This window comes from Muntiacus reevesi, chromosome 2 (genome assembly GCF_963930625.1).
Source record: "Muntiacus reevesi chromosome 2, mMunRee1.1, whole genome shotgun sequence".
Classification (NCBI taxonomy): domain Eukaryota; kingdom Metazoa; phylum Chordata; class Mammalia; order Artiodactyla; family Cervidae; genus Muntiacus; species Muntiacus reevesi.
In genome coordinates, this window is record NC_089250.1 from 41,584,343 (window position 1) to 41,612,045 (window position 27,703).

At 55.4% G+C, this 27,703-nt stretch overlaps 2 protein-coding genes across 2 annotated transcripts in view; one reads left to right on the forward strand and one right to left on the reverse strand.

The window, feature by feature from the left end:
• Positions 1 to 3,948, forward strand: part of PYGB (glycogen phosphorylase B) — a 34,524-nt gene extending 30,576 nt beyond the window's left edge. Inside the window, exons 18-20 of the mRNA XM_065921361.1 lie at positions 161 to 295; positions 1,304 to 1,370; positions 2,401 to 3,948. Of these exons, the coding sequence (XP_065777433.1) occupies positions 161 to 295; positions 1,304 to 1,370; positions 2,401 to 2,553 (355 nt within the window). The 3' untranslated portion in view covers positions 2,554 to 3,948. The remainder of the gene's footprint in view (positions 1 to 160; positions 296 to 1,303; positions 1,371 to 2,400) is intronic.
• A 1,716-nt stretch (positions 3,949 to 5,664) lies between these two features.
• Positions 5,665 to 27,703, reverse strand: part of ABHD12 (abhydrolase domain containing 12, lysophospholipase) — a 57,158-nt gene continuing 35,119 nt past the window's right edge. Inside the window, exons 3-13 of the mRNA XM_065921362.1 lie at positions 21,959 to 22,064; positions 18,242 to 18,361; positions 15,804 to 15,834; positions 14,403 to 14,448; positions 12,243 to 12,372; positions 11,357 to 11,394; positions 10,832 to 10,911; positions 9,641 to 9,723; positions 7,964 to 8,042; positions 7,202 to 7,329; positions 5,665 to 6,304 (exon numbers count right to left, since the gene is read on the reverse strand). Of these exons, the coding sequence (XP_065777434.1) occupies positions 6,265 to 6,304; positions 7,202 to 7,329; positions 7,964 to 8,042; positions 9,641 to 9,723; positions 10,832 to 10,911; positions 11,357 to 11,394; positions 12,243 to 12,372; positions 14,403 to 14,448; positions 15,804 to 15,834; positions 18,242 to 18,361; positions 21,959 to 22,064 (881 nt within the window). The 3' untranslated portion in view covers positions 5,665 to 6,264. The remainder of the gene's footprint in view (positions 6,305 to 7,201; positions 7,330 to 7,963; positions 8,043 to 9,640; positions 9,724 to 10,831; positions 10,912 to 11,356; positions 11,395 to 12,242; positions 12,373 to 14,402; positions 14,449 to 15,803; positions 15,835 to 18,241; positions 18,362 to 21,958; positions 22,065 to 27,703) is intronic.

Genomic DNA, 27,703 nt, shown 5'->3' on the forward strand with positions numbered 1-27,703 from the left:
GTGGGGGCTCTGCGGGACCCTTTGAGCAGCCCCTCCTGGAGGACCATCTCAGCCACCACATGTTTGTACCAGGAGGAGGTGGAGGTGACGTGCCCTCAGCAGCCAGCCCAGCCTGACTGGCCCTGGCCCTGCCTGCTCACGAATCCGCCATCTCCTGCAGGTACAACGCCCGTGAGTACTACGACCGTCTGCCCGAGCTGCGGCAGGCCGTGGACCAGATCAACAGCGGCTTCTTCTCCCCCAGGGAGCCCGACTGCTTTAAGGATGTTGTCGACATGCTGCTGAACCATGACAGGTGGGATAGGACCCTCGTCCCTCCCCACCGCTGGCTCAAGACCACACATCATTTGGGGTGAAGCCTGGGCTTTGGTGAGGCTCACCCCCACTTCAGCCCATGGCCAGAGGCGTGGCCACATCCAGGCACTTGGGCTTGTGGGGCCTCTGACCGTGCTTGGCGAGCCTCGGAGCCTGGTGATGGGATTGCATGACAAGCAGGAGGTGATGTCACGTCTGTGGGTGGATGGAGGTGACATGCCTGGGATACAGGGAGCCTGGGTGTTAACCACTCCTGGGAGTCCAGGAGTGGTTCAGGTGGAAAGAACTTGTGAGGCTACAAGTCTCCACGTGGTTGGTGTTTTATGACAAGGCCACTCACACGGGGTGACGCTCCTCTGGGCACAGCCTTGCTGATTTGTCACAGGTCGACAGTGGCATCTGCCTTGACCACAGGCCTCTGCTCCACCCTGGTAAAAGGTGGGTCTGCTGAAGGCAGAGAATCGACCTTTATTCCACTTTCGGTTCCTGTGGGTCAGTCTGTCGTGTTCCAGTGAATGTTGTCTGCTGGCTTCTGTCAAACCGGATCATGCACATCTGGGGCTGGGCGCTCAGCCCTGCTGATTCTGGGATCCAAGAGAGACTTTACAGAGTTCTATGAATTGTGATCCTGATTCAGTTGTAAACAAAACACATTTATGTGTCATAAATTCTGTACCACCAGTTGTCAGCTGATGAGACCTGAGAACAGGTGGTGGTGGAGCCTACATCTCCTGGGCCCCCCTGGAGGTGGAGGGGACCTTAGTCTGTGTTCCTCTAGCCCAAGGGCACAGTTTCTTTCAACAGCATGGGGCTGTAATAAGGTTTTTCTAGAGTAGTGTCTCTAGGACAGCACTGTTGCTGAGAGAGCAGCCACTGTGGCCACCCCTGTCCTGTGGAGCACAAGGACGCAGCCAGGCAAATCTGGGGGCCCTTTTCCTGACCTCCCATTCGCCACCCGCCCAGCCTAGCTTCCTGTTTCCCATTTCAGGTTCAAGGTGTTTGCGGATTATGAAGCGTACGTGGCGTGCCAGGCCCGGGTGGACCAGCTGTACCGGGTGAGGTTCTTGGGCCCTGGCAGGAAAGTTGCAGGGTGGGACCATGTCCTGCTGTCTCAGGCCACTCCCAGGAGCTCACAGCTGACCTAGTGGCCCAGAGCAGGTCGGGCTTCTTCCTCTCTTGCTCAAGGACTGCCTCAGCTGAGCAGCTGCCTGGGCTATCACCTGGGACCCTTGGGGCCAGGCTGCTGTCCACACCAGCACACATGCCCCTGCAGCCTGGGCGCCGCCACAGAGCTGGCGCAGTCTGACCGCCTGCGCGCGAGGAGGACATGAGGGGCATGAGGTCCGAGGCAGGACACGCGGCTCGTGGGCAGTGAAGACCTTTGTGCTTAAAGGGAGGTGAATGGTTTCTCAGGCAGTGGACGGGTCACCAGCGAGCAGGGTGAGGACCTGCAGCTCTAGGGTGAGCACGCTGGAGCTGGCTCTCCATTGCCGCCCCAGGTCCCGCCTCCGTGTGACCTGCAGGGAGCGGGCACAGCCAGGGGAGCCTCCCGGGAAGACTCAGCTCCTGAGCCTGGGGAGGTGACGGGGTGTCATAGCCCGTGCACCTGGCCAGGCTTGGCCGCAGGAGGGGACACTGGCGACGGGGGCATGGCTGTGTAGTCGCTGCCCAGATCGGTAAAGCAGCTTTTTGGACACAGCCCGAGGGGCTTGAATCTAACCATCCCCCTCAACTCAGGAAACAGCTCCTGAAGTCTCCTCCTGAGACAGGACAGGAGGGGGCCTGGGAGGCCAGGTGACCCCGGGCTCAAGGAGGTACCCTGACCTCCCTTCGAGGAGTGCCCTCCTGGCGCTGGCTGGAGTCTGGGGGTGAATCCCCTCCTGGCGGGGTGTCTGCATTGTGTGTACTCTGCCCTGGCGGGACCCCTTCGGCTCCAGGCCGTCTGCTCACCTGGAAGCTTTCCTGGTGGGTGGGCCCCCTTCCCAATGAGCTCTAGCTGTGAGGGCCTGCCTTCTGTCAGGCTGCCCAGGGCTGAGGGCATCTGGGAACAGACTGAGGTCACTGAGCACCCACCTCCCTCTGCAGAACCCCAAGGAGTGGACCAAGAAGGTCATCAGGAACATTGCCTGCTCGGGCAAGTTTTCCAGTGACCGGACCATCACGGAGTACGCCCGTGACATCTGGGGCGCGGAGCCGCCTGCCCTGCAGGCCCCACCGCCCAGCCTCCCGAGGGACTAGGCCCCAGCCTCGGGACCAGCTTTCATCCCCTTGCTGATTCTGCCCGTTGTCTCCAAGCATTTTGCTAGCACCTTGCTTCTTTCAGTGCCACTTCCAGGAGGGTTGGGGGAATTGTGGTGGTGGCTTTGAGGGGCTGGGCTGTGGAGATGCCCCCTCACTGCCTGCCGGAGAGCAGGTCCCAAGCAGACAGGGCTCGCCCCCCACACCCCCCCACCCCCCAAGATGCCCACTCAGCTTCCCCACGGCCTTGTACAGACCTGTGTGAGTTCGTATTCAGTTTTGAGCCTCTGCACTCTGGGGTCCAGTCAGGTAGCCATGACAAAGCTTGGGCAAGCGTGTGTTTCTGCAGCACGCAGGCTGGCCATCCAGTCTCTCCCAGCCCAGCTCTGCCTCCTGGCCCTGCTGGGAGGGTCCAGGGCGCCAGGCCATGTCCTAATAGTGGCCATGTGTGCACCCGACCCGGGGTTTCCAGATTGAGCAGGTAGGGCCCCAGGGGAACCGAGGGTGACACTGGTGAGGACACCTGTGTCCAGAACCAGAGGCTTCGGTTAGGACAAGGCTGGCTGGTGCAGAATTGGTTCAATTTTGCTTTTTCAAAAGATCTTTCACAAGGAAATGAAACTAGCTGAGGTTTTCCTTGTTTTAGCAACGGAAAATAGCACTTTTGAAGTTTATGCCTAGGGAGGCAATGCTGGGGTGTTTTCACTTGGGGTCCCCACCTAGCTGGATAAGGCTGAATGCCCAGCCCTGGGCTAGGCCTGCACCCTCCCTCTGCCCGTCAGGCAGGAGGCAGCAGGACAACCTGGTCTGGAAAAGGACTGGTGGGCCCAGAGGGGAGCCCACCCTCCATTCTACCCAGACGGCAGGCTGGCACCAGGGATGGCGGCTGAACGGTGGGAAGGATGAAGCCTGGGAGCAGGCGGGAGCTGGGGGCAGAAGCTTGTGGAGGCTCTGCACTCTCACATGCTGGACCTGGGTGGCTCGGGGCTCTGCCCTCACCCCACCAGAACTGGGGGGTCTGCAGTCGTGCCCCCAGCACCCATTGCTGCCCGCTCTTTAGGCCAAGTGTGCCCCTCGCTGTCACTGCCTCGTGTGAGAAAGCGATTAAACCTGCTTGTGCTCAGATTTTCTGGCCTCTGCGTGTCTCTGCACCCAGGGCGCTGCGTGTCCCAGCCTGGATACACTATGGCCCACCGCTCTGGGACTGGGGACAGAACTTTCTCTCACCCAGCTGCTGTGGCACTCGGAGCCCCGTGAGCCTGAGTCATCAAACCCAGCATTGGGAAAACGTCAGCTGGGTGTTGGCGTTTTGGGTGTGAATTGTACTGCTCTTTTGCACCTGTCTTTTGCCACCCACTCCTCGTTCTGGGAAGTGGAACTCCTGGGGACCAAATCATTCCCCTCCCCAAACTATATGGCTGCAAGTTAAATAAAAAAACCCAGTGAGATGTGAGCTCAGGGCTCAGTGTTACCCAGAGAACCCAAGTGTTGGGGGAGGGGCACCTGGTCTCGGGTCCGGGGCGGCTCCCAGGACACTTGCTTCCACAGGCTGTGACCACAGATCAATGTGGGCATCTCGAGCGGTTCTTGACCACAAACTGACTTTGTGACTCAACAAGGGGTCAGTCCTACTCCACAGTTTAAGCTGAGCTTCTTGGACTGAGGTAATAAGCAGAGATACCCCCAGGCAGAGACATGTAGACCTAATTACCTGAAAGGTGTCGAGGGCGGGAGCTACCTGCTCAGCAACCTTGTTATGCTTTATCTTCAGGCTGTCAGACCTGTAAAAACACTAACAGCTTGTATTTTTACTTTATATCTTACTTTATCCTCCCCACCCACCCCCCACCGTAAAATCTGAGGCAACTTACACAGACAAAATTTAAAGAAAAACAGGATGAAGGCTTGAGCCCAGGCAGAGCAAGCGAAGTGTAGACAGTCTCAGATGGCCTCGCTGGTCAGGATGAGCAGGAGACGTGGCTCTGGGCTGCGGGGCTGCCAGGAGCCCCAGTGACAAAGCCTGAGAAGCCCCAGGGGGCCACCCTGGCCACATGGGCTTTGTGCTTTAGTTACATGAAGGCAGTGTCAGATCAGGATAGGCATCCCAGAAAGCCAAGGGGACGTGAAGCTGAGGACCAGGTGGCTGAGAATTGCCATGGGCAGCTCTAAGGTGTTTTGAAGAGGGTGTAATCTCCTGTTTCTGGGCCTCCAGCCAGTTCACAGCTGCTCACAGGCCAAGGGCAGTAGGGGAGAGAAGGCAAATAAGCTCCTCCCCACCCCGGGGAATTTCTGCACTGACTCGAAAGTGTCAGAGCCTACGGATCTAGGGGAGGAAGACCTGCCTTTAGGAGAAGGTGAAAGTTACTCAGTTGTGTCCAACTCTGCAACTGTACAGTCCATGGAATTCTCCAGGCCAGAATACTGGAGTGGGTAGCCTTTCCCTTCTCCAGGGGATCTTCCCAACAAGGATCAAAACCAGCTCTGCATTACAGGCAGGATTCTCTACCAGCTGAGCCCTAAGGGAAGCCCAAGGAGAGTGAACCAAAGTCCTCTGCCCTGAGACCAGCCGTGTACTGTACGGCGTGCAGCCCCCTTAGAAAGCCACACACCATCTCCCTCTGGGGGTGAGAGGAGGGTGGTGAGTGGGCACTGGCGTTGTGCGTGGGAGGTGGGCTTGGTCAAACGCCATGAACAGTGAGTGAACAAGCTGACACTCCCAGGGCAGAATGGGAGTACGTGGACTCCAGCAGCCTGAGTCCTTTTACGAGTGGCCAGGGGCTTGTCCCGGGTCTCTGAGGGAAACCCCACTGCCCATCCATCGACACAGCAACATTCAATGAGCTTGTTAACTGTAACGTTGAAAGGCTCACCCACAAAGACCTGGTTTTAGGAAAAGGCCATCTTCCCCACCGGAGAAGACAACCTTCCCATGAACATGCCTCCGACACAACACCCCTCCCCGCGGGACCTCAGTGTCTGCAGGAGCGGGAAGAAAGCCCGCAATCCTTGGCCTTACAGAGCCACCCCCTCCTCACATGGCTGGGTTCAGAGAGTGGCCTGGGGCTTTGGGTATAGCCTGGACACCGCTGGAGGCAGCAGTGAGAAAACAGATAGACCACCACCACGATTTTATTCTTAAATAAATGCTCAGTCTAAGGCCTGGTTAGGCAGATAAGTGGGTGGACATCAGAGGAAGGCAGGTCGCCGGCCCCTCCCCAGTGGGGAGCAGCGGGGCGGCCCAGGGAGGCAGGGACACCGAGGAAGGCAAGCAGGGTGGGCAGGGCAGGAGGGGCTGGTGGAGCCATGAGCGTCCATTCTGGAGGGAACAGAAAGAACCCACGTTTGCCCACGTTCTCAAGGGTGGTGCCAGAAAGCTCAGCGTGGTCCCAAGACCCCTCACCTCCTGTCCCAGGCTCCCCGTGCCTGGCTCAGGAGGTTATGGGATTGACTAGCCGATGGCCAGAAAGTTCTGTCACTGTCTTCCCAACAAGCCCTCGGGCTGAGGGGCAGCATGAGGGGGAGAGGGTCACATGCCGCCTCCGCGTGGTCCACAGAGACCCCTGCTCCCCGCCACTCGGGACAGTGCCTCAGGTCTGCCAGGGCCTCCCCTGGCATCCGTGTTCCCTCTCCAGGCACATCTCTGGGGGGCGGGCTGGCAGGAGGAAAGGGGGACGAGGGCAGAGGCCTTCATGTTCCCAGGCGGCGAGCAACTCAGTGCTGGCGTCCCGGTTCCGACTTCCCCAGGAACTCCCTGGAGCAGAGGAGAACACCTGTCAGCCAAACCCCTCCGGGCCAGATCAGAGATCCCGCCTCCCACCGTCCTCCCACAGCCCACCCGGGAGGCTGCAAAGAAGCTCCAAGGACCACACCCTGAGAGGCAAACAGGCAGGGCGCCAAGGGCAGTGCCAAGTCAAGTCCTGACAGGGAGTGAGGACAGGTCACTGCACCCTGATGCTGGAGCAGCTCTCTGGTCTACATTTTCTGCGATGTGTGCCTTTTACAGGGAAAAACCACAGTCCCAGAGCAATGCAATTCTCTTACCATCCCCTCTCAGCAACACACATTCCATGTGCCAAGAAATGTCAAAACCAAAGAGCTGTGACCCTGGGACTTCGAGGGCCTCACATACCAGTGGAGTTCCCCAGCACACATTTCTCCAAGGGCTGATTCCAGCAGCCTGGGCTCAGCAGAGGCCCCGCAGCCGGGACATGGGGACAGCCTGCACCCCCAAGTGGGAGGCAGGGAGCGTCTGGTCTATCAAAACCCTTCCCTCTGCCATCCGGGTACCCTCGTTCCCAGGCTTGGGACAGGTGGCTGGGCTGCAGCCCACGTGCCAGCCTCCCTCCCTGAGGCAGCTGGGGACCAACAGGCTTTAGGGGAGCTGGCCCAGACCTGCATCACCCCTACCACACAAACCCCATGCTGGGGCAGTGACCTGATAGGCCTGTGGGAGGGGACAGGGGGCCTGAGCACAGCAGCCGTGGTGTTCTCACTGCCCGACCAACACAGGGGACCGCAGCCCAGCAGGCCACACGTGCTGACACCAGACCCCCTTGACCAGCCTGGCACGACTGTCCCAGCTGTGGCCGCAGGGGCCTGCCCAGCTCCCACATGCCATCCTGCGTGGCGGATGAGGGTAGGGCCTCACCTCAGGATCCGCGGGAGCTCGGGGCTCTTGTAGATGTACTTGTGTCTGTAGCCGAGGTCCGAGTGGAAGGGGATGAACTGAACCTTGAAGTCCCGGAAGCTGCGTGACGGTGCGGCGATGTTGTAGAGCTGGGGGAGGGAGAGGAGGGTCAGTGCCCGGGGCCTAGGGTGACCTGCTTCAGCCACAGGACCCTTGCGCCACCTCTCAAGACCCTCTCTGTCCTCACCCCGTCTCAAGACCAGCCTTCCTCAGGGGCCCTCAGCACCCTCAGGCCACCTGCCCCGGGATGCCATGGTGGCCTGAGTGCCCAGGGCAGCCTAACAGCTCTGGCCCAGGGCTAGGTGGGTCATATGCCTGGGTCAAGGCCCATCTACAAGCTGGCTCGGGGTCTGTGGCACCTCAGCCCCTCCTTCCAGCCCTAGATGGCCAGGTCCTAGGCACAGACCTGTTTGGAGGCAGCCTGGGCCCCCTGCCCTCTAGCCTGCCCCTGCCCCTCACCACTGCCATGGTCAGAGGTGCTCCCTCCCACCCTACTCCCTACCTACAAATCTAATCCTGCTGCCTGGCAGCAAAGACAGATGCAACAAAAGCAGACGCAGAGGCCCCACAACAAGAGGACGTCTGAGGATGTCAGCCCCATCCCAGAGGCAAGAGAATACGTGAGAGTTCTGAACCACCAACCTCCCCTACCTTCTCCCTCACAAGGGGCGGGACCCTCTTCCACACCTGTCTGGCCCGAACATGAGTCTGCCTGATGCCCACCTTTCTGCCGAGCTGGAAGGGCACGACCGGGTCGTCCTCGGCATGCAGGATGAGTAGGGAGCAGGAGATGTGCTTCACACTGTGGGAGGGGGGAGGGAGAAAGGCACTGGAAGGCCCAGGACGGGCTGGGCCTCTCGGGTTCCCAGACTGCCGGCAGCAGGGCCCAGTGAGGGAGCACTTCACCATGGTGCGGAAGGGCTCAAATTGCCAGGCACTTTTAATACAGAACTAGCAACTGATTTCTTAGATGTTTCCATCAGTATCTGTTCTAGGTGACAAGTGTCAATCAAATCTAGAGATAAATTCATTCACCAAATCGGGTCCCTGAATATTTCCTGGAAATTTAAAAACAAAACAAACTTTGCCAGTACACTATTCTTAAAAAGTTACAAAATGATATTTACAAACTGAGTAATGGGTGGGCCAGGAAACTTACTGCAAATGAACACTACTGGACATCGGCTGGCAAAAGAGCCACCCTCTAGTTTCTCTTTTGTGTATATAGCATCTAATTCCTGAACGTTTCAAATAAATGAACATTCTCAAAATGGTCACTGAATCCAAACCCTTCAGCAAACCGCCTACTGAAGGACAGGCTGCAGGACTGGTAGGCCTAGGCGTGCCTAGCTGCCCCTCACTGAGGCCTCCCGGGGAGCCGGTGGACGCAGCAGACACCTGCTACTGGCGATCTCATGCTGATCTGGGGCTTCGTGCAGCAGCCCCAGGGCAAGCCTAGCACCTGGCAGGACCAGGCCTGGGTGTGCGCCCAGCCGTCTGACAGGCTGCACTGCTGCTAGTGGCACACAGATCACCCACGCACCACATTTTACTCCCACGGTGAAGTGCTTGCCAGTGTGCAAGACATGCTTTGACATTCTACATCTTTTCATAAGTTCCACCCGCCAAGCTGGTCCTTTGTTTCTCCAACTCTTGAGGCCTAGCTCCCATGCAGTCACCTTGGCAAGTATTTGGGAACAGACCTGCCCACCAAGCAGGGGCTCCTGACTTCCAGGGGGTGAGGGATGGCCAGCCCCCCCAGCATTCATACTGGCTTAGCTGGGGGGCAGCCACAGGGTGACTTTCTCACTGTCATCACTTTTAGAGGAAATCCAGTTTATTCAGGTAATTCTCCTTTTAAAATGTAGATTTTTAAATGCCCACTGAATATTCAGATAAAAATTTTCTTTTTTTTAGAATAAATTAAGGCCATGAAATAAAGATATCACAAAGATAATGTTACTTGAACGTTGTTCAAAGAGAGTCCTAAAAATAGAATATGTAACTTCTGGTTTACTTAACAGAAATATTTTTAATATTAACCTTCAGAACATCTTTCCATAACTAAACACAAATCAAATGGCTAAGGCAAAGTCACTTTTTGAACAACGGTTACTCTTGCTGCTTTAACACCTGTTCAGGAGTTCTGGTTTTGACAAATAATTTTCAAGTAAAACAGTTCTATGGACCAAAGAATAGGCTGTTTTCCTATTTCTTTAACTCTACAGTCTTTCCACCTTCCTACTTCCCTTTCTCTACCTGACGTTCCCTTTATGGAGATGTGTTGCTTAGAAAAGACCCCTACATGTCCAGAATCCCACACTCCTTGGTTAACACGACTCAAGACGCTTATTCTGAGGGTTCTTGGGGTTCTTCTAAATTCTCTCCCACAGTACTCACTTTTCATCATTTGCAAACTGAATTCCACTGCTTGTGATGGGATCAAGGAAGAACCAGTCAAACCCAGGGAAGTATCGATAGATCTGGAGGTGACATGTTGACAAGGAGAGATTCAATTACTACACCGCCGTGGGGCTGGGGTCACTCCTGCTTCCAATCAGGCTGACTGGTGGACCCAGAGCTGGGGGGGATGGGTGGTAGCCAGGGTCACCCCTGCTTCCAATTAGGTGGCCCCAGAGCTGGGGGAGGATGGGTGGTAATACACCCCCATAGGGGCCGGGGTCACCCCTGCTTCCAATCAGGCTGACTGCTGCCCCAGAGCTGGGGGGATGGGCGGAACTATACCCCTGTATGGCCAGGGTCACCCCTGCTTCCAATCAGGCTGACTGGTGGCCCCAGAGCTGGGGGTGGGTGGGGGGTGGATGGCGGTCCTGCTATCCCTCCCCCCACCTTCAGACGCCCGGCTCAAGAGGCCCCAGACTGGCTGCGGGGGATTGCCCACAAACAGGGCTCCCACACCCGAGACTCAGAGACCAGGCTTGCCACACAACAGGCCACAATGCCCAAGAAAACGGAGGACCGTGTGATTCGGGAGAAGAGCAGTATCAACGAACACCCAACAAAGGACTCTTCTGTCTGCAGCAGGCAGCATGAGGTCAGACAGGGCCGACATGGTACCCCTGGACACACAGAAGCAGTGGGAGGAGGAGGAGGAAGCAACAGGACATAGAGGGGCCCCCCTCTGGACCCAGCCTGTAAACGGAGGGTCTCAGGCCTTGAGGCCAGCCAGTGAGGACCCAACAGCATGGGATTCCCACCAAGGGTTCTCTGGAGCGCACGGCAGCTCCACTCCCAGCCCGCACTGGGCCCCAGGGGCAGCAATGCCAGGTGGGCGACCTGTGCCATGGGGCAAGGCCTCCTGTGGGTCTAGCCTCCCTCAGACAACCTGACTGTGACCACACCCTTCTACCTGGCACGAAGCTATAAATATCTTGAGTGGCTCTGCAGTCAGGCCAGTGCCCAGAATTAAATGAAAATTTTCAATAATGTCTGTATTTATTAGAATACTTAAATAATTTTTATGACATTTTAATTTACCTATATGCATATTTACTCATAGTCATTTTTATATGTTATAGCTATTATTTCCATTATATAAATAAGCTTGTCTTTAATAAGTTCTGTACTTGCCACTGAGAATGGATGGCTCTTGGCTTCTTCACGGATATTAGTGAATGGAGATTCCAAGATGAGGGCATCTGGAGGAGTCTCTAGATAAATAAGACCAACAGGGAACTGGGAGGTGAGCAAGAAGCCCCAACGGGACACTCCTCATGCCACCACACCCTCAACAGGACCACAGACCCCAGGTGCCCACCTGGCTGGCCCTGCCCCTCAAGTCCTCCCCTGGGGTCACGTTAGGGAAGTGGTCTCAGGAAACCCTGAGAGCCATGTCTGCTGAGGCTGCCTGTCTGGAGCCAGCCCCTGTCAAGGCTCTGCCAGTTGCCAGATAATCTGGGGAACAAGGTCAGGCCCTCGGGGGGTCCGCTCAGGCCCCCATTTCAACCCCTGGTTCTCGTCTCACCACCCCGCTCATCCACCACCACCCTCTTCACAAGAAGCCGGCAGGGCCTAGAGCACAGCCGGTGCCCGAAGAGCCCTCCTGTGTGGGAGCCAGGCCACACCCGTGGCATAGGACCCCACACAAGCGCCTACCTCGCTCACAGAGGCGCCGCACCAGGTTTGTGGCCACTCTGGAAAGAGGGAAAAGTTCAGTTGGATCATGACAAAAACTATTGCAGACAAGACTGTTCCTGGGGAAGCTAGGACCGGCGCGGTGACGGGTGGGGTTTTGGGTGGGGGTGCGCAGGGGCCCGGTGGCCAGCCCCTCCAACAGGGACTCCGAGCTGGCACCTCCACGGCCCCGAGGCACGTGCTGCACCTCACCTGGAACCGCCCCGCAGGCTGCACAGCATGCCCCAGCTCACACCTGGTCCTACAGACGCAGATGGGAGGGGCCCAGGAAGCCCTGGCGGTGGGGAGGCGGCCCCTGAAGGGGGCAGCACCCGCACTCTGCCCGGCCTCGGCCTCCTGCCTTCCCAGGACCAAGCTGGGCAGGTCCAGGCAGACACCCACAGTGGGACGGCCTGCTCCCCTCTGGCCAGGGCTCACTCCACCCACAAGGACGGGCCAGGAGGGCCAGTCCCAGACACCGCCCAGCCTGCAGCCAGTGTGTCCAAAGGAAAGGCAGCAGGAAAATAAGAGTTGCTGAAGGTCTGGGGCGCCTTTACACTGGCCCACATGGAACATCAGAGCGCTTCCTCTTTCAGCAGATGGAACAAGGGAACCCCAGCTGCTGCCTCCCCAAGTTTTTAGGTAATGACACCACGTGTGGGCCAAAGGCCCGTGCTCCTGGATGCGCTGCGTAGCACAGCCACAGTCGGCCAGGCCTGGGGAGCCCGAGTGCCCTGCACTGTGGGGCTTCATCCCCGGCCCCCAGCAGGGCAGTGATGGAGGCTCCAGGACACCAGGGGCCCCTCCAGCAGCTGGGAGAATCGCCGTGCAGACCTGCTCCCACCACCGCCACGCTGAGAACTCTCACCCGGTGCCGAGAGAGTGGCCCCAGATGTACACGGGGTTGTCTCCACTTCGCACTTTGATCCAGTCAAAAACATGGAGTGCATCATATGTCATGCCCCGCTCCGATGGCGTTCCCACTGAGTCACCCCAACCTGGGAAAGCAGCATCAAAGAGGACGTCACGGGACTGCAAGGGGCAAGCCCCCCTCTGCCCCCTTCTCAGCAGAAGGCCCAGGCCATCTGGGGCCTCAGGTCTCAGCCAGGCCAGCTTGTTTCTCCCATCTCCTCAGCTGTCGCAATCTCTGAACCCAACCACCACCCTCACCTGAGTCTCAACAAGTAGAAGCAGACAGGGTGATCGGACCACAGACCCCCGGCAACGACACCTGGGGCTTGGCCAGGCTCAGCCGTTGACAGTCCGGCCCGCCCCGGCCTTGAGCCTAGCCCTGGCTCCGTGGCCCAGCTGTGAGCCAGCTGTGAAGAGGCTTCAGGATGGGCAGATTCCAGGCTCAAGGTAATGCTGACCCACAAAGGAAGGGACTCCTAGCATCCTGTTTGGATCACAGAGCAAAGCCAACTAAACTCTGACCTCCCAAGGGCCCTTCCCTCCAGATTCTGGAAAAGTCAAATGTGACTGTCATTTCCAGCAGCTCAGCAGTGACTCATCATCAAATGATCTAAAAGCACCACAGGCTCATAGAGAGCAAGTCCTGCAACACAAGCAAAACCTAGAGGCAGGGGCACCACAGGCCACCTCCCCGGGGCGTCCCAGAACCAGATTAGCAGAGAAGCCAGTGCCAGGAACAAGGCCAGAGTGAGGGCTCAGAGCCTGAGCCGGGGCAGGGACAGAGACAGGGAGAAACAAGAGAGACGGAGACAGGGGGAGACAGAAAAGAGAGAATGAGACGGGGACAAGGAGCCACAGGCAGAACTTTGGTCTCTTGTACAGCTTAGAAAGGAAGAGACTCAACAGGAACTGAAGAGAGGAAGTGTTAGATGGGACCTTATTTCTGTTAGACGCGCAGGAAGGTGAACAAGGGAGAGGGTTGCCCCCTCACTGCCCTGAGGCAGCAGAGGCAGGAGGAAAGGATATGCCTCCTTTTGGAGTTTCTTCAACCCAGCACCTTCCTCCTAACAGAACACTCACAAAAGAACCACCCCACACCCTAGGCCGGTGGAATAGTGGCCCTCAAATACGTGCACGTCCACACCTGGAAACCCGTGCCTCTGGAACCTCACACAGCAAGGGCAGTGAAGGGTGCAGAAGAAAAGAGGTTGCCAAGCAGGGGACCCCGAGACAGGACAGTGTCCTGGTCAGCATGAGCCCCAGGCAATCCCGGGTCTTTACGAGCAGAAGGGACAGAGTCAGGGCCAGAGTAATGCAGATTCAAGGGGCCACAAGCAAGGAACCAGTGTGCCTAGAGAAGCTGCAAGAGGCCAGGAACCTGACACTCCTGGAGCCTCCATCGTGCCCGCACCTTGACTCATCCCAGTGACTAAAGACTTGGAACCTTGAACTCCAGTGCTTCAAGATAGTACATCCGTGCTGCTTTGGGACATTACACTTGTGGCAACTGTGGCAGCAGCAAGGGGAGACTCTCCCAACGTGCACACCCAGGCGATGCCAACAGCTGCTGGGTCTGTGGGTGTGAAACCCCACCTCCCCCCAGCCAGGGTGAGCTGGACGAGAGGCCTCAGCCCTACATCCTCTCCAGGCAGGGACTGTCTGAGGCACACATCGCTGCTACTGCGGCTCCCCACTGACACAAAAGCATGTTCCTCACGCAGCAAACTGCGGGAGGCAAGGAGAAACACGGAGGGACAAGAAGAAGAGTCCCTCTTTCCTGTCTCTGTAACTTCAACAAGACAAGCTCTGCTGAGCATGAAACAGGCCCAATACCCAGCTGTAGGGAAAGTCTGAGTCCCATGAAGAGGAGACAGCACCTTTGACACGTGAAAGGGGCTGGCAGTGGGCGCGTGCCGGGGTTCCAGGCGCCCGTGCCTCCCATCTGGGGGAGGATGCACGCAGGACGCACTTTCAAGGACCCAGACCCTCCACTACCTCCACATGCTGACAATCTCACAAGGACTGCAGGTCACGGCAGAGCCGCCAGCCTTTCAGAGTGACACCCGGCGCCCCCTACACCAACCTCGAAGAGGCAGGGTGAGCAAGGAACCCTCACCTCTGTAGTCAAAGGTGACCACGTGGTAGCCGAGGGAACTCAGCACCTGGAAGTGAAAAACAAAAACTGAACAATGCAGCTCTGACTAACCCACCCAACCTCACTCAAGGGGACTTAGTGAAGGCCGTTACCTCACCGCCCCATCCTGACGGGACCTCCCAAACCCACGTCAGCCACTGTGGGACACTCAGGAAGGTGGAGGCCGGCCCGAGCAGCATCCCTGCCCTCTGAGGGGCTTGCAGGCTGATGGCTGTCCAGGGGTTGCCAGGGGCTCTGACCACCCAGAGACCCAGGAGGAAGGACCCTGCAGTGTGGAGTCCACACCTGGTAACCCTTAATGCATCCTAGCATTGTTCAGATTTAAGCTTCCGTTGAATTTTTCTCATTTAAAAGAAAAAAAATCTCTGAGGATTAGGTGACTGCATTCATGAAGTTACTATTCACAGTCCCACCCAAGCCCTGGCTGGGTGTGCTCAGAGCCACAAGGAAGCTGCCACCAACACCAGTGACACCACCCGGAGGTACGCTCCCATCCCCGAGGAGCCCAGGGACTCCCAGCCCCCACAGGACCTGCACCCTCTGGAGCCACAGCTGTTCAGTCACCCACCCCACCCCCGCCTGGATCCAAGTCGCTCCAGGGAACCAGTCCTCCCACAGCCCAGAGCCGTCCGCGGGGTGCTGGACGGCCGCAGTGCCCCCATGTCTGCCTTGTCCCTTTGGCCCTGTTTCCAAACACAGATCCACCCGCAAGGAGGGCGACAGGCGTGGTGGCCCCAGACGCTGCATCAGCAGCACGTGTCAGCTCGAAGACCCACACACCCTCTGACGACAGCCACATGGCGGGGAGGGTCTGCGCACCCCCTGGGGCCCAGCACCACGACGTTGGCTGGGAACCTGCGTCAGTGGTGCCCTGTGCCTGGTGGACACAAGAAACCCCAGCGCTGGCAGAATCCCTGAGCCACAGCCCAGAGGACAGTGTAGCTCTTGGGCCCCTCGGTGTTCTCCCATCATTCCCTATGTGAGTAAGTAACTTTACAAACAATTGCAAATCACTTTATGTTAACTTGTTAATTTCTGGCATACAAGCCACAAAGTCCATTCACCCCGATCTTGAAAACTATCCCCAGAGGCAGCAAGATGGGAAGCACTCCATGCGGAGATGTCCGTAAAAAGCAAGATGAAAAAGACCGACAGTGATTAACTCAGACTATTAGGAGGAACTCCGTTCTGTTAATGACTCCTGGAAAGAACAGCCAGAGGCAGTAGGCGAGCAAGGCTCTCTCTGTCCACACAGTGAGGGTGGGCACTGCTCCGTCCATCTGTCCACTGCATGGCCTCTTCTGTGTGCCATAAGCTAAGGGCACTGCTTGCCGTCGGACGCCATGAGCCAACCTCACCTACCTTATAAAGCTCCACCCGATGGTCACCACCTCTAGATCGTCAGGGAAAGGAAATAAGAACAGCTGTTAGTGCATTTTCTCAGAAAGGAGGCCTGGGATGAACACTGCAGCATCTGGGCACTTAGAGCCTGATCCCCAAATTCATGTGGGAGGGTGATTGACAGGGCACCTACGTGGCTCCCAGCTGGACTCCACAGTATGGTGCCAGGCAAGGGACCATCTGAGCATTGTGGGGATGTTTCTTAATTATTACCTCACCTCTGGTTTGACTAGGTGGCAGAACCTAGGAAACACAAAGGTCCCTGAGCTCCCCAATGTCCAGGACCACAGGTGAACAGAAGGGATGCACATCCTCGCTGGCACACACACCAGGGGAACGGGCCACAGGGGGACGGGCCACAGGCACCTCCCGCCTCAATCTCCTCACCCATGGAGCCTCCACTGACCCTCAGGGCGCTCCTCCTTGGCTGTTCCCGCCCCCACCACCAGGTCATCTGGCTCTTCCCCATCTGCTTCTCATGGTCTGCTGCTGTGCCTCCCGTCCTGCCGTCCTTCCACACACGTGTGCCCGCAAGCAGATGCTGGGTCAGAGGCACCATCATGATCTGACAGCCGCGGAGAGCCTCCCAGGCCCTCACGGGCCGCCTAATGTCCACCCCTCTCTGGGCGAGGCCTGTCTGCCTCTGCCTCCCACTTCCTGCCCAGAAGCTGTCCAGCTGTTCCCTGCAGACACCCCAAGGGGGACAGGGCTGCCTGATGAGTGGGAAGTGCATCAGTGGGCAGGCTCACCCTTGACAGACTTCGCTGCTCTTTCCCTTTCTCATAACAAGCATTTGGGCCATTTAGGGTGTGTGTGTCGGGAAAGTGTCCTTGGGGGAGGTGAGAAAAAGATGGAGGAAGAAAGCCAAAATAACCCAGAAACAAACATCAAAGGGCTGAGTTTCAAGATTGGAGAGAAATAATGCAAAATGTTTTCAGTTATCTTTGCAAGACTTTGTCACAGTTCTTTTGTAAGAACTCCAGTACCCTACCCTGAGCAAGAAGAGGGGTTCAGAGCAAAATGGGGTCTCAGAGAATCCTTGGAGTCCAGGCCTCAGGGAGCCATGGCTGCTGCCATACTGCCCGGATGGGGCAGCCACCAAGAACTGCACACTGTGCTGTCCTTGGGGACGTGAGGAGAGGGGGGCAGCAAACTTTCAGAGTCCCAAGATGCCTTCCATCCTGAAACTACAGACAGACTTTGTCTTCTTTACCACGTGACTGGTAAGAACGCCCAACTTCCCTCATTTATAGAAGAGGCTACAGGAGCTGTTTGCAGTCATTTGCTCTTTGAAAAGCGGAAGAGAAACCCGCCACAGCTTGTCCTGGACAACAGGGAAGCGGGCTGCCAAGTGCGTGCTGAGTCAGCAGCTCAGCGCTCTGGGCTCAGGGCGCCCTGGGGGCCACGTCCCAGACATCCTGCTGACCCTCTGTGCAGCCCCTCTGCCTAGACACCCACTGTGGCCTGCTCCGTCCCCCTTGCTGGCTCTGCCTGTGAACTGACAGGCCCCAGCCCAGCCCCATGGAGCCCGGACTCCTGCAGCCGCAGGGGCGCCCCGAGGGGTTTCAGGCAACACTTGCTCAGGTAACGCCCTTCTTCCTCTGCCCCACTGGCTCTCATGCAGATTCCTCTCAACAAGGCCGCAGTGAGGACTGGAAGGAGCCCTGTTTAAACAATGGGATCCAAACCCGCAAGTCTGAAAGATGATCACTGAATCTGCCTTTGAAAAGCTCCCGGGATGACCGTGGGTAAGGACGGCTACATGGGGATGCACTTCCTCGATGGCCCAGTGGGATGTGCTGGCATTGCCGGCTCAGGACTGGAGGTACCTGGCCTGACAGCGTGGCAGGGTGCCCCCCGGAACAAGCTTGTCCCTGACTGCTCGGCTGGGGTCTCTTCATGTGCCCCCCAGGAAGTGTGTCTCCCCTTACAGCAGGGCACGCTTGCCAGTGAGAACGTGTCCTCACTCCAGCATGGCAGATGCTGGATGCGCAGGGGCGACTTCCCGGGCACATCACGGCCTTGGAGGGTCTCAAAGCCTCCCAAGGGGCTGTGCTTCCTGTCCACTGAGGAGCCTGGGTCTCTAACCCAGGAAGAGCAAGTCCCCCTGGCTGAGGCTCTGGGCTGCTCAGGCGGACACAGCCACCTCCATTGTCACCCCAGGCACGCGCTTCTGACCAGGGCTTTCTGGACACAGCTGCCAACCTCCACTCAGCTGGCGGTTCCCAAGCAAACAGGCCCGGCCCACCTGGCACGCAGCCCTGCCCTGCTCTGGGCCTGTGGGAACAAGGGTTCCCAACCGCCTCTCCCAAAGCCCAGACGAGCCCTGACTTTCCCCGAGCTCTCGAGACGCCCGTGCCCAGGTGCGCCCTCTCTCCCTGCAGCGGGTCCCTGCTCACCTGGTGCCCGCGTTCCCATGCAGGTACAGGATGATCGGGTGGCTGGAAGACAGGGCATCCTCGTACCACATCTGGTCCTTCCCCTGGGCATTCTTCCACCAGACAGCAGGGACCGTGTGCCTGGAAGCAGCAGCAGAGGGGAGCGGCAGGTGACACACCCGCAGGCAGGATGCCCGTGGCTGGGGACAGCTGAGCAGAGAGCAGGAGGCTTTGGGGGCAGACCCCATGCTGTGAGGGCACCGTCTGGCAGCTGAGGACATTGTCTGACTCGCAGAAGGGCCCCCTCTTGGCCCCAGTAGCTCGCCCCACCAGCAGTGACTCCGTCCATAGAAAGGGGAAGCCATGTGAGGTAAGACCCCCTCCATCTGGGTCAGAACACGGAACGGGCACTGAGGCTGTCCCACATCCCCTCACACTCACCCATGTTTATAAGCTACATGGAACTGCACCCAAGAGTACACGGGACAGTATCCGTCTGTCACACGTGCTAATTCAGTTAACACTGGTCTTTACAGGCTGACTCAAAGCCTGGCTGTCCTTAAAGCACCATTTCTAACACAGAGCCTGTCCACAAGCCATCTTGGCATTAGATTCACCTTTGCAGGAGGCGTCACAGGCCCTTGTGGGCAGCTCGGATTCTTGTACACCTGGCCAGGCATGCAGACACTTGGTCTATGTGGCCAAATCCTCCTTCAGAGAGGTGCTCTGGTTACCCTTAACTCAGGACACATCAAAGTCACTGTTCATCACGAGGGAGGGTCTGATTTAACACGTTTTTTTCTGTAAACGTATTGGTCTGTGGGAAGCCTTAAAAACACTGCATGGCTGATTTCTTCTTCTCTAGGTCTAAGTGCCAGCATCTCGTTTCTGATGTGTGTCTGACCATTTCACAAGATCGCATTTTGGGTGGTTCTGACCACTGCAATTACCACTCTCCCATAGTTACAAACCTGTGAGACAGAAAGGTGCACTTGGCAGATGCTGGGAGCTGACATGCCTCCAGGAGCCAGCCTACCCGAAACTCGGAGCTCTGAAAAAGGCTCTGGCAGCTCTCTGTCCCTGGGCTCCGCCCCTGCCAAGCAGAGAAGGAGCTGCTCTCCCTGCTCCTTGGCCATGGGAAGACCTGGTGGGGCGCCAGGGAGGGCAGTTGGTGAGCAGAGCGGCTGCCGCCCCAGGGTCCACGCTGCCGTCAGGATGGCACTGGGTGTAGATGTGGGTGGGCAGAGGCGCCCACCTGCACACAGAGCTTGTCGTTCCTGGAGACCCACATGGTCATCACCAACACGACCTTCACGGGTAACTGCCCAGATACCCATCCTGTCACATAACTGCTCTGTTTGAGGAAGAAGCCTGGCTGAACCCACGTCTTCAAAGCACAGATCCTAGTAACCATCAGGAGAGCTGCCAAGTCCCCCAGACAGCTCTGAACAAGACGTGCAAGCTTGACTGAAGACGGACATGCAGAGCAGCCTACATGCACATGCTGGCCCTGAATGCTCCACTGAACCACACCAGAAACAGCCACAGGCAATCCCTGCCTCAGCCACTCAAACCAGAGCCTCCCTCTCATTTTGGGGTCTTCACCCAGGACGCCCTGGCCTCGCACAGGGGAGTGGTTCAGAGCACTTCCCTCAGAAGCTCCTCCTGGTCACAGTGGTTCTCCTGAATCCAAGGAGCAACTCGAAGCCACTCCTGAGACAAAGAGACGCCGCCACAGGAAAGTTGGTCCGTTCTGGTTCCATTGATTGGAAACACCCACTCGTCCATGGAAAAAACACTAAATTGTACTCTGAAGAAAAGCCAAGTCACAGAGCTTAGATCCAAACCTAAATTTATGGCTAAAAAAAAGTAAATACTAAGAAAAGAGCAAACGCCACCACCACTGTCAGGGCCTGAAAGAGCTGTGTGTGAAAGAGATGCAACTGTTTTCAACACCTGGATGGGCCCTTCTGAAAGGTTGTTGCTGAACCACGAAAAGACACCAGGATTCTTGGCCTCTGGAGGAGAAGAATTCAATCTGGGGTCAGAGACAAGGCTTGATCACTCAGAGCTTTTGTGCAATAGAGTTTAAGTATAAAAGGGATAGAGAAAGCTTCTGACATAGGCATCAGAAGGGGGCAGAAAGAGTACCACCTTGCTAGTGTTAGCAATGGAGTTATATACTCTCCAATTAGTTCATACAATGAATCAAAAGAATGTCTGGAGGGTGTAAAGACCTCACTAGACCTACTCCCATAATTTACATTTTAAGATAACAGGATTAGCCAGAAGGTTTGTTTCCAGAGACTGTCCTTAAGCAGGATACATTATTGTTATATGATCCTAAAGAATGTAAAGGAAAAAAAGTTTGTCCTTTCTTCCTCCTTGAGAATTCCAGACCCCTCTCTCCTTGGGGACCCCTGGACTTCTTATCAACCTGCCTAGGAAATGACTCTCTCACTTCTCTGAAAGACAGGTGTGGCTCAAGCCTGTCCTCATGATTCTGTGATACAGTCTCTTTTCTGGCTTTCTTTCCCCCTGGAAATATGGCTTTCTGCAAAAACTGCCAGGGGAAGCATGCTGACTGAAACCGCCCACCCTGGCCAGGTACCATAGTAACCATTTGTGTGAGTGATTTTACAACAGGAGGTTCTGGTAAGAAACATGGAACTAATAGGCCACCACTAACCAGAAGAGTTCAGGAAAGGTCTAAAAACCACGTGTCCAACCACCACCCAGAACGGTGGCATCCATCTTGGTTAAGCAATGAGTGCAACCCCCAGGAAGGACTCTCAGTCAGAGTGATTGGTCAGAGACAACCGGGAAACTAACCCCATCACCATAAAACCCAAGACTGCAAGCCACATGGCAAAGCAGTCCTCCCGCGTTCCCTTTCAATCAAGTCTCTTGGTTTGTCAGCTCATGAGTCTCCTCAGACAATTCATTTCCGAGTGTTAGACAAGAGCCCACTCTCGGGCCCTGGAAGTGTTAGGGGAAGCACACTGACTTAAACCGCCCACCCTGGCCAGGCAACATAGTAACCATTTGCATGAGTTGTTTTATGACAGGAGATCCTGATAAGGAATATGGAACTAATAAGCCACCACCAGCCGGAAGAGTTCGGGAAAGGTCGAGAGGAGACACTGCCTGTCCGTCCACTTCCCAGAATCCCTCTTGCTAGCATCCATCTTGGCTGAGCGATGCATGCGCCACCAGGAAAGACACTGAATTAGAATGATTGGCCAAAGACCACCCGGAAACCAATCCCATCACCATAAAACCCGAGACTGTGAACCACGCGGCAGGGCAGTTCTCCTGGGTTCCCTTACCCTCCTGCTCTCCACCCGGGTGCCCTTCCCAATAAAATCTCTTGCTTCGTCAGCACATGTGTCTCCTCGGACAATCCATTTCCGAGTGTTAGACAAGAGCCCAGTTTCGGGCCCTGGAAGGGGTCCCCCTTCCTGCAACAGAAGGGGTCCCCCTTCCTGCAACAAAAGCAATCTGGTTTACAAACCCTTTGCTGTTTGAAAACCTGAGAACAGAGTTGATGCAGCTGTCTAGTGCTCCACTATCATGGAATCGAGCAGAGACTTTTCCTTTGGAAACAGATAAAGATAAAAATGGACAAGCAACAACAGTTTCAGAGCCTGCTGTCAGGACAATACTGGCCATGCCTCACAGGCCCTGCTGCCTTGAGGCCACACCACTTGACCCTGTAGTCCTGGGGCCAACACTCACCAGACTCCAATGGTCACGTCTTCCTCTGGCTGGAGGTAGTAATTACAGGTGTGATTCAAACCTTGATCCTGCGGTTTTTTCAAATCAATGAAATAGGGAACCCGCACTGTAGGGGACAAAGAGATGGAAACAAGGATTAGGGGGGGGTGTTACTTTGCCAACAAAGGTCTGTCTAGTCAAAGCTACGGGTTTTTCCAGTAGTCGTGTATGGATGTGACAGTTGGACCATAAAGAAAGCTGAGTGCAGAAGAATTGATGCTTTTGAACTGTGGCATTGGAGAAGACTCTTGAGAGTCCCTTGGACTGCAAGGAGATCCAATGAGTCCATCCTAAAGAAAATCAGTCCTGAATATTCATTGGAAGGACTGATACTGAAGTTGAAATTCCAATACTTTGGTCACCTCATGCAAAGAACTGACTCATTGGAAAAGACCCTGATGCTGGGAAAGATTGAAGGTGGGAGGAGAAAGGGATGACAGAGGATGAGATGAGATGGTTGGATGGTATCACTGACTCAGTGGACATGAGTTTGAGTAAACTCCGGGAGTTGGTGATGGACAGGGAGGCCTGGTGTGCTGTAATCCATGGGGTCACAAAGAGTCCGACATGACTGAGCCACTGAACTGAACTGACTGAACAGACCAACCTGTATACAGCAGAGCTGAAGCTCTCAAATACTTTCTCAAACCCTAATGCCTGGGGCACTGAGCCCTGCAGCCTCAGGAGCAGGTGTGGGCAGGTATATCTACAGAGGTATATCTACAGAGGTATATCTACAAGGGTGAGGTCCAAGCAGAGACCCACTGAAGGCTGTTCAAGGTGTGAGAGGACACAAAGGAGGGAAAAGATCCTTGGGGGACCTGAGGATTGGCCTGACCATGAGAGGCTGGAGAAAAGAAGGCTGAGAAGTGAAGGCTGGGACCAGGGTGCTGGGGGAGGGACTATGGGAAAGGTGACAGAGGGATGTGTTTTTTGGACCTGCGGCCATGGGCTTGATGACCACCAGAATGTGGGTGTGGCCAGGCAAGGGGGACGCTGAGGTTTCTAGTGCTGCCACTGACAGAGTGAGGCCCAAGATGAAGTGTGGGTGCAGGATGCGGAGGAATCCACAGGACCAGAGCCCAGGAAGAGTGGAGAGAAGTTATGGGAATGAGACGGCAGCTACTCATTGAGCCCTGAATTTACAGGGGACTTGCCAATAGGGCAATGACTGAGGGACTGCGGTGTACCCACTGATGGGAAGCCCTGGGCCTTCACACAGAGGCAACCGATACCCATAGATCTGGAGGAACCTCTGTGAGTTACAAGTAGGTGAGAAGAGCAGGGAAGGACACTAAGATTACTGTGATGCTGCTACATGATCCCAGGTCTTCAGTGAATAAACAGGCCACACCAGCATCAACACTGAGTGCGGCCTGGAAAACACAGAGACACACTCCAGGCTGTGAGTGGAAGTTTAAAGGTGTGTGTGGGGTGGAGCATATCCTTCTTGTATGAAAAAGTGAAAGTGAAAGTCACTCAGTCCTGTCTGACTCTTTGTGATCCCATGGACTATACAGTCCATGGAATTCTCCAGCCCAGAATACTGCAGTGGGTAGCCTTTCCCTTCTCCAGGGGATCTTCCCAACCCAGGGATTGAACCCAGGTCTCCCGCATTGCAGGGAGTTTCTTTACCAGCTGGGCCACCAGGGAAGCCCAAGAATCCCTTGTATATCACTGCACTTTTAGTCCTTGAGGTGAACACCATCTTTCAAGTTTTATTTAGTTGAAAAACAAAAACAAAACAACTCAAACCTTGAGATGGGGTTCACTCACGTTATAAAATGGCAATTCTCAGAAGGGGTAGGGACAATGGAGTGTGGCCATGACTTCCAGCCAGTCTCACCTTCAATACGGAAGTCACGCAGGTTTTCTCTGGTGAAGGGAGTAGTGTCCCTGAGTAACCTACATGGTCACGTGGCACTGGAGCCCAGCATGCCCACCTGCCATGCTGTCACCTCCAGAGCCCAATTCCCACCCCAGGGCCTCTACATTGGCTGCCCTGAATGCTCTGTCCCCACATACCTGCATTCCAACTCTCAATTCCTCACATGTCCCCATGGCTCAGAAAACATTCACTGAAGAAATGAAACAGCCAACTGGTGAGACCATGGGAATACCTACACACTCCTTCCTCTGGGGCTGCTTTTGAACCTCTAACTTCTTTATCCATCTCTTTCCCAAGAAGCAGGCTACATTCTAAAAACTTAAAAAGGAAACTGACACTCAAAGGAGGTGGCATCTTACTTGCTGGTGCACGTTCCCTGTACTCCAAACACCGTCCCCGAAATAGGCAGGTATGACCATGACCACAGCGCTTGCTCAAGCATGATGCACATGGGGTGACTCTGGGATCTGCACCCAGGCGACCAGACTCCACACTCTTGACTACTCAATAGGAAGTCGGAACAGTAAACCGATTCTGGTCCTGGTGGACCCTGAATGCTCTCCAATTGGGTCCCCTTGAAGGACAGTAAAGTCCTAATCCCAGCACATCAGAAGGGGACCTCAGATGGAAATAGGGTCTTCACAGAGATAATCAAGCTTAAGTAAGGTCATTTGGTGGACCTGATCTAAAACGACTGGTGTCTTTGTCAATAGAGGGAATCTGGACACAGGGACAGACAGAGGGAAGACAACATGAAGTCCCGGGGAGAAGGCGGTCCTGTGATGGAGGCAGGGACAGCAGTGATGCAGCTACAAGCCAAGGAACACCAGCCACCACCAGAGGCTGGCAAGAGGGAGCCCGGAATTTCAAAGCTCCACAACTGGTAGAGAATACATTTCTGTGGTTTTAAGCTCCCCCATCTGTGGTGTTCATTATGCTATGAAGGGACCAGCAGGCCTGGAAAGGTCTCCCTGGACGTATCTCTTTCAGATGCAGGCACCCGCTCCTGCCACACCCTGACTGCTCCCGCTGGGCAAGCCAAGGCTGCAGCATCGTGTAGGACTGAGGGGAAATCAATAAAACTCTGAATATGCCCAACGAGCCCAGATTCAATCAACTCTATCCCCGAGGCTGCAGATTCCATGCCACAGAGGAGACGGTGCTACCGAAGGCACCGCTGTCAGGTCTGGCGAGTTCTGTCCCAGAAAAGGTGGCCACGTGGTTTAGTGCCACCCCAAAGCTCCAAGGGCTCCCCACCAGTGAAGAGTGTCTTCCTGGGATCAGGAGTTAATCCTGAAAGCTTCCACGGCCGAGAAATCTAGAACCAAGACACTCCATTCTGCTCTAGGACAGGCTCATTCCACAAGGCTCATCCTCCAGTTCACTTCCATTTCTATTTTAGAAATAACCATGGAGGGGCTTCCCTGGGAGCTCAGTGAAGAAGACTCTGCCTGTCAATGGAGGAGATGTGGGTTCCATCCCTGATCTGGGAAGATTCCACATGCCATGGAGCAATTAAGCCTGTGCATCACAACTATTGAGTCTGTGCTCTTTAGACCGTGAGTCACAACTACTGAAGTCCATGTACCTAGAGCCTGAGCTCTGCAGCAAGAGAGGCCAGCACAATGAGAAGCCCGCACACTGCAACTAGAGAGTAGACCCCGCTCGCCACAGCTAGAGAAAAAGGTTGAGTAGCAACAAACACGCAGCACAGAAAAATAAATAAACAAAATTAAAAAAAACAACAAAGAAACAGGGAAAAGGGTGCAGATTAGTGCAGAGGTGCCCCTGTATGCCTCCCAACTGGCTAACAAGAGGCGTCTGGTCAGTGCTAGGGTGAGACAGCCCAGACAGTGGTGGCCAGGCCAGAGGAACCACCTGGCCACTACTGGTAAAAGTCAGTAGGACTGCTGCAAGGGAAGGAAATGGGGTCAAGGGGTGCAGGGCCCCAGGCTGGCCTGAGGAAGGTCTAGGATCTGCCTGGGCTGGAACTTGGCTCGATCCTGCGAGCCTCCCTGTGGCCTCAGCCCTCAGCTTGTGACTCTAGGATGCCGGCTAGAACCCACGCACCCAGCCCCTGTGTCCGCCAAGGACAGAGCACTGAGCACGCCAGCAGCCCAAGGTGGCAGGGCAGGAGCCGGCAGGGTGACCCCACTCCGCATCACTGTCAGTTACAAGCTCTGCCGCACACAGAGGTCGGTGCACAGCCAGCGACCCAGCACACAGGCCCAGGCAGCTTCCAGAGCCAGGCCCTCTGGGGTCCCCTGCTTTCCCAGCTGTGTTATCCACTGAGCATGCTGTCATTTATCAGCAACCACAAATGTCACGGGGGTGACTAAGAAAGGCCTCTGTACAGACATGCTCGGTAAACAGCGAGTAAATACATGAATGAACAGAAAATAACTGAGTCAGCCATCCTTTAGATGCTGTTAGGGTGGGAGGCCAGAACTCCTGGGCTGTAGGGGACATATCCAACCGCCTGAAAACTATGAACACTGGGGCCACGCCCTATCCCTGGCACTGAGTAAAGAGCAAGAGCAAAGAGGTGGGGTGCCAACAAGGAAACGGCCCTCCCAGCAGGGTTTTATCAAACTCCAGCTGCCCCATGGACTCTGGGCTTCCAAAGAAGGAAGAGATAAGGAAAGCGATCAGGGGTCACCAGAATGGCCAAGGGGAAGGAAAAAGAGGAGGCTGAAGGATGGCCATCCCTTGAAAGCTGTAGTGGACAGGCTGTTGCATTAACAACTAAGTAATTCAGATGTTAACTCTTAATCTCCTCCAAAAAAAGGCCCAGAGTGGTGTGTAGAGAAGAGCATTTCTACCCAGCCTCTGAAATGAAACACTCCTTCCCACCAGGAGACAGTTCTGGATTCCAGGAGAAAGACTTCGAGAACCAGCTATTATCACCCTGACAATGCTGTGGGCGGGGGAGCTGACTTTTGAGTGTAGGTTTTGAAAAGCATGTATATTTACGTTTAATTGTACAGACACACACACAAAAGACCAACAGGAAATAGACAACAATGTGACCGCAATTTTCTCTCAGCAAGTTTCATTTTCTTCTTCATGCCATTCAGAACTTTTCAGTTAATTTTTTGTTTTTACAAAAGTCATCTATTTTTTTGTTTATGAAAAAATATACTTAAAGAAGAATAAAGCCTTAAATCATAGATGCTATCCCTTTGTCTAATGCTTATTTATCTGATTTATAGATTTAGTTTCAGATAGATTTGTTACGAACTTAACAATACTTTAATCATGTTTTGGGGCTCAAAAGATGGTTCCACTTCCTTCAACATCCAGATAGAAACCCACAGCTCACGAATCACACCCTGAGAAGAAGGAAGCTGCCCCAGAACACACAGGCCCTCCAGCAGAGCGAGGTAAAACTACCACGTTACTGCCCAGAAGACCAAATCTCCACAGGGGAGGGCAGGGGCCCTGACAGCTACCCCCGACGCAGCAGGCACAGGGTAACGAGCAGTTGGGGACAGGCGTCTCTCTGCAGGGGTGCAGGGCGGCCCTGCCAACCCCTTCTCTTCTGTGCCCGGAGCCCGAACAGGAGAATTCAGGAACATCCTGCCATTTCATTAGGAAATCAACAGTGCAAAATTCATGAGCTGCATCTAAAGTGACCCCAATGATGGAGCTAAAGAAAACCAACTCAATTCAGAGAGCTGCTGGGACCCACAGTGCAGCAGCCCAGAGGGCAGCAGGCCACTGGCTGCCAAGACACCTGCCCAAGGTGCCTGGAGGTGCCCGGAGGCCTGCCCTGTGGGACAGCTGGGCAGGGCTGACTCTATGATCTGCTATCAGGA